A 10,401-nucleotide genomic window follows, 5' to 3' on the forward strand; every position below is an offset into this window, starting at 1 on the left:
CACACACACACACACACACACACACACACACAGATACAAGCACAGAATACAGAATATACACACAATATAAAAGTAGTTGTATACTTGCATAATCATGCATATAAACTGCATAACCCACTATTTCTGCTGAGGAAGAGTAACAACACACAGCGGAGAACTCGTGCAAAGCTGCACGACTCTGTCTGTCTGGCTCTGGTCTGAGCAACAAGAATTACTGTTGTCATTTTGAGATGAAAAGCTAGTCACTGTGAAAATCTATGCAGTCTAGTTTATATGATTCCTATGATCCAGTATTTGTGACTACTTTCTGTGGTGAGATAGCCAGTGCTGGTACCAGTGCCCAGTGTAGTTATAACAAACTCCAGATGTGTCTGGCTAGGCAGGGAGTTGTTCTTGGCATAGCCACCTTGGGTAAATGTCACAAATACTTTCCTTTATTTAGGAATGGCTCTTGGTTAGTGGCTGGAGAGAAAGAGGGGGGCGAGGATGGATGGATCGTGGAGGAGGGAGGAGGGGGTAGTGAAAAGAGGAGAGATAGATTAAAAGAGCAAAATAAATGGTTTGCAGTGTAGTAGGACAGGAGAGAAGGAGGAAGTGTGGGGACTAAGAGAAGAGATGTAGAAGGACAGAAGATGGAGACGGAGGAGAGAGCGGCGAGGGAGCGAGGCAGAAACAGCTTCAGTCTAGCATCTGGATTTTATTAGCAGCCGTTGGGAAAATCTGAAAAGGAAGTTTTTTCTCTGCAAGCACGTCGGCAGCAGTGATATGCTGCACATAACCACTTCACTGCCGACGAGAGAAGCCAGGCCCTCCCAAAGGAGAACAGATGGTTGCTAGAACTTCAATACAATTACATCAATAACAGTTTTCACAGGTATAAGCACTATATGACAGGATTCCTGCAGCTCAGAGGGACAGAAGTACAACTCCTCTACCCTTAACACCCCCAGCCCTGGATAAACTGTCTGTAATCGACCCTCACCCCCTGTCCACAAGTTATTTCTAGCCAGTTTACCTATTTTAAAGAAAATGTTGAAGCGTTAGAAAAACTGGTGACTTGTCAATGATTTGCTCATGGTTATCTGATCAAAGACAGGAGTGCTTTTGTCAAAGCTTATTAAGTCACACACACCCCCATCCCCAGTTTGTTTTTTTGTTCAACATGTTTGTTCAGCCGGCACTGCATGTGTACTATCACAGGGATTCTCAAGTAACATAGGGGAAAATACATGTTTGTCTCCGCAGCATGAGCATATGCATTCAGCAAACTTGTGAGCATGTGTGCATACATCTGTATTTATATCTATGTGTGTGTGTTTGTGTGTGTGTTTGTGTGTGCATGCACTGTACAGGCCTGCCTTCCACTATGTCATTAGTGAGGGCTTTAAAGCCTCTGAACTCTAAATCAGCTCAAGATGAAGTGGAGTCTGGGATCTGTCTGCAGAAGCGTTCTGTGTGCTGACACACGCATATATACACACACACTCCCATCTTACCTGTGACATAGTTCAGACTTTACACTAATAACAAGGCATATATCAAAATAGGCTCTCTTTGTAGATTGCTCTAGAAGGAGATGATGTGTCATGTGCTACTGTTGTCAGCAGTCTTCTTTTCAATGGCATTTAGGCTGGCAGAGTGGAGGGGGCTGTAGATGCTGTATCCCCAAGTTTTAGGTCCAGTGCTACAATCCCCATGTTTTGATACGATGGCCTGGTGGGAGGCTGGGGGCCAGGGGCTCAGTCTCTGTTTGTGTGGACTCCTCATCGACCTGATAGGGAACAGATGTGGGAAGGCAGGCGGCCGGGCAGCCAGCCAAAGCAGCTGGGAGAAATTAAAAACAACAGCATTCCTGGAGACATGGGGAATTACAGTGGTAGGGAGGGAGCAAGGGAGGGAGGGAGGGAGGGATGTAAGGAGCGAGAGACAGAGGGAGAGTTTTAGGGCTATGTGGTCACTGGAGAGAGTCTCTGTGGAGTATGAGAGATTGAATAGACAGGGGGGATTTAAGGGGACTGTTGTGCAGTGGTTAGCTAAAGCTAATAAGTTGCAGCTGTATTTTCCAGTGGAAGCAGACACACACACACACACACACACACACACACACACACACACACACACACACACACACACACACACACACACACACACACACACACACACACACACACACACACACACACACACGCACGCACGCACACACACAGATATGCATACATTCAAGACATGGACATATGCCAACGTGAAATGAGAACAAAATGTATCTGAATGGCTTGTCAAGACATGATGGTATATATTATGTGTGTGTGCGTCTGTGTGTTCTTTTTTTCAATGGGTTTAATGAAGGCCCATCCTTAAATCTAAAATACCCCAAAATGGTTTTAGAAAGTTAGACAAACCACTGCTTTGTGTGTGTGTAGTTGTATAGTACATGATCTGGGGTTTTGTGTGTCCCGCAGTGAATTGTTTTTCATCTTGTTTCATCATGGCACAAGGGGAGAGTAGAAGAAAGACAACATTTTTAGAACTCAGACTGTTTCTTTGGTGAGCAATCTTAGCCCAGATTACGTCAAACGTGCAGACATACAGCTGTTCAGAGAGTCGGAGAGAGAGAGAGACACAGACACAGACAGCGGCAGAGAGGTATGGAATGTCTGTTTTCATATTGTTTTATTTTCAGCCTATTCAATAGTGAGTGTTTGGGACATATCTATATCCTGAGCTACTCTCAGACAGCCAGATACAAACTTGGGGGGGGGGGAATAGAACAGCGTGCAGACAGGAGAATGAGCCTGGTCCAGACAACATTCACCCACAGGTCTGTTTTACCTGGTATACCAGTCTCTCTACTTCTCTCGGTATGAGTGTTTCGTCTTTTAGCACAAAGCACAATTGGTGCAGAGATGGCCACAGATGGGGTTGCAGACCAAGCAGACTTCCTAATGTATTAAACGTGAAATCCAGAGCATGGTGCGTATGTGAGTGCCGTGTCCCTGTAGCTGGTCAGATTAAACAGATGTTTATAATCTCACGGTTGGATGAGACAGACAGACAGGACGGCCCTCTTATCCTCCGCTCCTCTCAAGGAAGGGATCAAAATAGCTGTGTTGTAAACAGAAAATTTTATGTCACCCTCCTGATCTTTTGATCACACATTGGCCCAGCTCTTGTTCATTTGAGTGGAACTTCCGATTTGTCTTGGTGGCTAAACTACAGTTGAGAATGATAGTAGGATTGGTTATTATAATGCATGTTAGGAATCTTGTTAGGATGTACACTAAGTCTTACAGTACATACAGTGAACGGTAAATTTGATCAAAGAGGAGGTTTTTACTGAAACATATGGCTGCCTCCCTACAGTAAGCAGCCTACAATTCAGCAGCACAGAGAGCCTGTTTGTGTGTTTAGGGTTCTTTAGAAGAGAATGGCTGCATCTATTTATACCAGCCCTCCCCATCTGCCTCTATCTACAACCTTGTGTGTTCATATTGAGTGTGACTGGCATAGGGAAAACAGCGGACGACTCCTCGTGTTCTTGAGGATCACTGTGTCAATGGCCCTCGTACAGCACACTCCAGAGTGGCACTCTTTAAATACAGACACCAGCTGTTGATCACGTCTACATGAGCTCTCAGAAATAGGCTAACACCAAGGGCTGAGGCCAACTGAGGCAGGAGGTTTTGTGGAGGAAAACACTGGATTGGCTCACGAGAAGTTAAATGAGAAACGCAAAGTGATTCAATATGTAAATTGGGCGACTTCAATACATTTGCAACTGTAAAAGATTATTCTTGACATTGTTCAGATGCATTAAAGGCCTTTGGCTATCTGGTTTGGAATTTTTTTTATTAGTAGTACTATAACAAGGGGTTATCACTACCTATCAGTAACTCTTTGTGATTTGCAAAAGCCCAGTCTAATGACCCTGCCACACAGGCAATTACCTCAACTCTGTGGTACACATGATGGGAAAAAATGCTATTGATTGGCTTTTGTTTAGGTTCCACGTTTAAAAGGATCAGACAGTTAATTTATTTTTCCTGTAATACAATAACAGAGAGCTGAAAAAGAAAAACAGAGAGAAGAGAGTTATTGAGAATCAATGAATGCCACATACCGTCTACAATGTGGTTTTCATCTGCTTTACCAGTGCATAAAAGAAGGCCCTCTATCCTTACTCAGTCTATTACTTTCATCATGAATGCATGTGTTTACTACACCTAATGGTGGTGTGTAGTACTAGTGTGGAAGTAAACACATTTATGGACAAATATATAAACAGTGCTGCATATTAAGTTCATTGTTTTTCATTTAAAACACATGCATTGCGCTGGACACATGCCAGTTGCACACATGTACACATACTCTAGAGCTATGTTTTCACAGGCTGCAAAGTCATCGCACCGCTCAGCTTAGATTTACATTGCAAAAAGATCTGGTTCCAGCAGCTGCACTGATAGACGGACACATATACAATAGGACAGTCAACACTCCATAGATACATCACTAAATAACAGACCTGCTAGTGTATTCATTATACAGTATACACATAGTCTGACTTGTGTATGAGGTTTTGTACATGACAGAGTTTTGTTGAAGACAGACTGCATGAGGCCCTCTGCCACAAATTCATTATGTAAGGCAACAGTCCTCACACACTTGTGGCCGTGGAACATCCACCCTGTGTCATGGTTTATTCTCTTGTCCCTTGCTGTACCATCCATTCCCTTCAAGCTACAGAGCCTGGCCTTGCCTTGTTTGGGTGTCTGGCAGGGTGTCTGGCAGAGAACAGTGAAGCTTCTGGTAGAAGGACAGAGTTCTGCTAAAAGCCAGTCCACAGTGATGGACAGCAGCAGATCCAGCTGCACTTGTCACTGGCTGTCAAGCCGGCTGTCTGAACTAGGGGACGAGAGGGGACAGGCGGGGAGAAGTGAGGAGTGTGTGCATGTGAATATGTGTGTGCGTCTGGGGTTGGAGGTTACAGTTGAGGGGCACTGATTGGGATGTCAGAGCTACATGGGGTGTGTATGTGTGAAGGAGTGAGAGAGAGAGAGAGAGAGAGAGAGAGAGAGAGAGAGAGAGAGAGACAGATAGAGGGAGTGAGGGAGGGGGGGGTCTCTCAGTCAGCAGCAGCTGAGCGAGTGAGCAGGTGTTACTGCATGTCTCCCTGGCCCATGAATCTCCAACAAGAGAGACACAATACAAGTTTGGATTCATCTCCACTCCCTGCATTGATTTGTTTTGGTTCTTTTTATGGGGCTTTTGGTTCAAGGAAACAAGCGATGGTTCCCAGGTGAAAATGTCAGTGGCCTCCTCCTTAACCAGCTGTCTCCACTTTGAAAGTATGATTTTTTTTTTTCATCATGGAGCTCTATTTTGATGTTTTTTCTCTCCTTTCAAATTGCAGGGAGCAGAGTGCAGAAGGTTGGAACAATGCCAGATTCACCTGCGGATGTGAAAACCCAGCCCAGGTCCACCCCACCCACCATGCCTCCTCCACCCCCGGCTGTCAGCCAAGCAACCAATCGCAATGCTTCATTCACCCCTGCTACCAGTAAATCAAGTAAGGACCCTTTTGTTATCTTTTCTTCTTATTTTAAATTTTTATTTCAATATTTTCTAAGATTAAGGACATCTTAAGTCAACGGTATACTGTGACACATGTGTCTATTGTCTCAAGTCCAAAATCTTGACCTCAAACTATAGCTGTACTAGCTTAGCTCACGTGCTTAAGGATTGATGTTTTCTTTGACTTGAAAAGGATTCTTTGTGCTGAGGCATTATGTCAACAAGCAGTTAAGGCAGGTGTGAGAAAAACAGTAAGCTGGAAGGTGTGCTGAACTAACAACCCATCACTGTAACTCTTTATTTCATAGTAAGCACTGGAGAATATAGCCATAGTTATGTGATCTGGTATGTGCTTCATTCCAAATCATGATATGTTGTAGGTCAAAAGCCATATAGGCATCCAGGTTGAAACTGTAGTAAATTGGGTCAACCAGTGGCCTAAAGGTCTGATCACAATGTCCACAGTTTAATTTTGTCAGGGGCCTTTGTTCCATGTCATTTCCTGTCTCTTTGTCCTTTTGTTTCCTGTCAATCCTCAACTATCCACTGCCCCCGAAAGATTCTTAAAACTTTTCAAAATTTGCTTTGAAATTAAAAGTCTAGTTTGCGATGACTCTTGCTACAACAGTTTTTCACTGACTATGTTTCAGTGTGTTGACCTGATCCACCCATCAATCTATAATAAATCAATTCACTTCTGCAAATGAAAGGCATCTTCAATGGACTACATGGTTATTTCTCCCTCTTATGTCAACTGACATTGACACTTTATATGCTTGTGTGAAGGGAAAGAGATTCCAAATATGTGTTTCTTCCCTGTTCTAGTGAACAAGTGTTGGAGTCACTTGTGTGTAAGCAGTGTGTCTGCAAGCATCTCTGCGTGTGTGTGTGTGTGTCTTTTGGTGTGCAGAATGCCCTTGCTAGTGGGACAAGTGTCTTTGAGTGCATGAACGAGTGCGGCTGTGGCATTGTGTGTGCATGTGTGTTCGTGTTGTTTACCAGCTGGTTGGGAGGTGATGGTCAGGGTGACGTTGCGGTGTATAGACTTCTTTCTTCCCTATATAGCAATGACAGGCCATGTTGTTTCACCTGTTGTGGCGGGTGGTTAGCAGTGTAGCTCTCTCCTTGTACCTCTCTCTAAAACCAGAACACAAGTGCTGCCCGTTTAGATCACATGGGTTAGTCCATTTGAAAAGACTAAGTTTCTGCAGAGGTGATCAAATTAATGTTTGGATGCTATGCTTAGTTTAAGTGCTTGCATATCCTGCTATAATGATAAACAATCATTTACAGAAATTCCATCCACAGACTAGACTATTTGTTTTACCAGAGAGAAAACAGTTTAGTAATTCAAACACAGATATGTACATAAATGTATATCAAAAAAGTATGGCACACTGATAAGATAGGAGATGGAAAAAGAGTTTCATAAAATAACTTTATTTAAAAAAAAAAGTAAATTAAATCTTTTATAATGACCTGTGTTTTTTCATCTTGCTCCGACGTGATACTATGAAAACAGGGGAAAGGGTGTGTGTGTGTGTGTGTGTGTGTGTGTGTGTGAGAGAGAGAGAGAGAGAGAGCTATTTGTAAGTTTGTTTGTGCCAGCATTACAAGGAATATGTGAGTGATTATATATGTGTGTGAATGCTGAGTCTATTCTGAACCTTAAAGCTGCAAATCTACTTTCAGCTGGTGGACATGTGTAGAGGCCAGATTTAGCAACACACCTGCTATTGGAATAAAAGTAACACAGGCCACAGGCCTATTTTTGGCACCTCTTTAACAAGTTCCTCTTATAGTTGTGTCCTAGTGAGTGAGTGAGTGAGTGAGGGGGAGAGGGTGAGGAGCAGGGTTGAATAGATTGATGCAAGGAGAGGTGGAGGGGGTGGGAGTGGGGGGCAAATGGTACCACTTGTGAGACAGCTGAAGTTACTGCAAACACACACACACACACACACACACACACACACACACACACGCACACTTACAGCGCTCAACCGAACTGGCAGAAAAATGCACCACTGAAGTCACAATGTGCATCACATGAATTTAAGTCTATGGTGTGCTTCACTTATAATTAATACTTTTCTGTTAGCAGGATAGAGTGTTTCTGCCCTCATCACGGATCATATCTGTCAAATGCCCCTCAGGCCTCTCCAAAACTACTGACCCAATTCACGTTCCTTCTGTCTGTTTATCTGCAGTGCTGAATGGGAGCAGCCACTCTCCTACATCGCTGAACGGTGCTCCGTCCACTCCTAATGGCTTCAGTAATGGGCCGGCCATGTCGTCGACGGCCTCGCTTTCCAACCAGCAGCTCCCACCAGCTTGTGGTGCCCGGCAACTCTGCAAACTGAAGCGCTTCCTGACCACACTGCAGCAGTTTGGCAACGACATATCACCTGAGATTGGGGAGAGAGTGCGCAGCCTTGTGCTGGGGCTGGTGGTAAGTTGTGATCATGAATTATTTTGATGAATCTTTCCAACAACATTACTCTACATCCATTCCTTCTTTCAGCAAGTGTTGCATGAGTATCTTACATATTGTAAATTTGTCTTGTACAATAGTCAGACAGTACAGGTCCCAAAAGTTGATATTTGTTTATCTTGTGCACACAAGATAATAACTTGTGCACACAACTTTCTCTTGTCATGAATAATAATAATACTTGTATTTGTATAGAACTTTAAAAGGTACTAAAAGGCACTTTAACAAAGTCAGTAAAATCAATAACAGTATAAAAACTAGAATAGTATTGCTATGGATATCCATAACATATGGATCTTGTGTGAACACGATGAAAAAATGATGAACTATTGGAACTTTGTAAGAGAATGTTATAAAAGTTTGTCTCTTAGTGACTCTTTGTCCTCTTCTCCCTGTTGTCTTGGGCAGAACTCCACTCTCACCATTGAAGAGTTTCACTCCAAACTCCATGAGGCCACCAACTTTCCTCTGAGGCCTTTTGTCATTCCCTTTCTGAAGGTAAATATTGTGCACAAAGACACAGTAAATCAAGTCTGATGTGTTCAATAGATGTGTTCAGAGCTTTCGACATCCCTCCATATGGCCAGTGTTCATTTCTGTTGGGTGTTCCTTCCTTTTCTGCTAGGTGTATACTGTGTTTACTGCACACTGTAGTAGTATGTAGAAAATGATGGGATGTGCTTGTGGATGTCCGTGTGTGAGTGTGTCAGACCTCCTGGTGTGCGATGATGCTCCACATCTGGGACATTGCAGCAGTGGCTGTGTTATATCAGCCAGACAGGCCTGAGAGAGCTGCTTGACAGCACTGACACACACACACACACACACACACACACACACACACACACCATTCGCGTCAGCACACCCTTGAGAGAGAGAGAGAGAGAGAGAGAGAGACATATGGCAGAGGAAGGTGTCAAGGGACCTGCCTTATCTCATCCTGTCTCTTCATCTATCACTTTCTTTTTCTCTTTGGCCCTAATCTGGCATTATTTCACTCTCAGTCCATCGATATATTATTCCACCACAAGTTTTTAGCTCACCTCTTGTCTTGTCCACACCAGGTTAAGGTTACTTTGTAAATGTAACAGGTTACCAATTTATAAGATACCCTATTTAAAATGTAATAGTAGAATAACTATTTCAATTACTTTAATTTAATTAAGATTATAATGATTTAATTAGGAAGAACAGCCACTACAAAGGCCGACTTCAGCACCTCTTTTTGATATGAGATCATTCTGAGGTAAGCTGTAAGCTAACTTAATTTACCTGCAGATGTTTCCTGAATTTAGATATCAACATTTGGACATTGAAAGCCTTTTGACAAACATTTTTTGCATTGTACAGTTATGTTCCAACCCTTCTTAGATTTTTGTATGAAAAGTTTTTTTTAGATTTCCAGCACTGCAACATGTTTTTCTTTTTTTTATCCGTAGCCATAGTGTGTGTCATAGTGGCAACTCAGACAGCCTGAAAGGCAATTTAACTGATGGATGGCGCTGCAAATTCAAACAGGGGCACTAACTGAAGGCATCAGAATAGCATCAAACTTTACTAAACATCTGTGGCTGGAAATGGCAAAAGAAGACATACTTGCAAAGCAAAACAATTAATACTATTCAACATACAGCTTTTTACAAAAAAAAACATTCAGATGTAACCACCAATGTAATCGTGAACATTTTCATAGGTAACTTTAATTTACTACACTTTTTTTTTTGGTAACTGTAATGGATTACTGTATTACCTACTTTTGTGATCTCCCCTACATTTACAAAGGCTCAGTGAATCTATAACCTTTCTACAAGAACTCATTCATTTTCTAATCCAGAAATGTCTGTCTTGCCTCTCTTTACCACTGAAGGCAAACCTCCCCCTGCTGCAGAGAGAGTTGCTCCACTGTGCCAGGTTGGCCAAGCAGACTCCAGCTCAGTATCTGGCCCAACACGAGCAGCTTCTCCTGGACGCGAATGCCAGCTCGCCCCTTGACTCCTCTGAGATCATGCTGGAGATGAATGAGCATGGCAAGAGAAGGACCCCTGACAGGTAGCATGTCTCCATTAAACACAAGAAAACACATCCACACATACTTCAAATGTGCACACACACACACACACATACACATTATATATGAATTATTTCAGGGTATTTCAGAATGCCAAGTGACAAGGGGAGGCTATAAATCCTCTGTGCGGGAGGCGGAAGTCTGGACAGCCCTGATGCCAGGCTGGTTCTGCCAGCTGTCTGGACGGGAAGGGAGAGATAAATGATAAATGTACTGTAGGAAAAGAAAGAGAGTGTCTGAGAAGCAAAAGAGAGAGAGAGAGAGAGAGAGAGAG

General features: G+C 43.0%; 1 protein-coding gene across 6 annotated transcripts in view; it reads left to right on the forward strand.

The window, feature by feature from the left end:
- Positions 1-10,401, forward strand: part of cbfa2t3 (CBFA2/RUNX1 partner transcriptional co-repressor 3) — a 38,371-nt gene that overhangs the window by 17,785 nt on the left and 10,185 nt on the right. For all 6 annotated transcript variants that reach the window (XM_032526643.1, XM_032526396.1, XM_032526470.1 and 3 more), the window contains exons 2-5: positions 5,408-5,563; positions 7,776-8,017; positions 8,468-8,557; positions 9,927-10,108. In XM_032526643.1, coding sequence (XP_032382534.1) covers positions 5,408-5,563; positions 7,776-8,017; positions 8,468-8,557; positions 9,927-10,108 — 670 coding nt within the window. The remainder of the gene's footprint in view (positions 1-5,407; positions 5,564-7,775; positions 8,018-8,467; positions 8,558-9,926; positions 10,109-10,401) is intronic.

The sequence above is a fragment of the Etheostoma spectabile genome, chromosome 1 (genome assembly GCF_008692095.1).
Source record: "Etheostoma spectabile isolate EspeVRDwgs_2016 chromosome 1, UIUC_Espe_1.0, whole genome shotgun sequence".
In the NCBI taxonomy this organism is placed as follows: domain Eukaryota; kingdom Metazoa; phylum Chordata; class Actinopteri; order Perciformes; family Percidae; genus Etheostoma; species Etheostoma spectabile.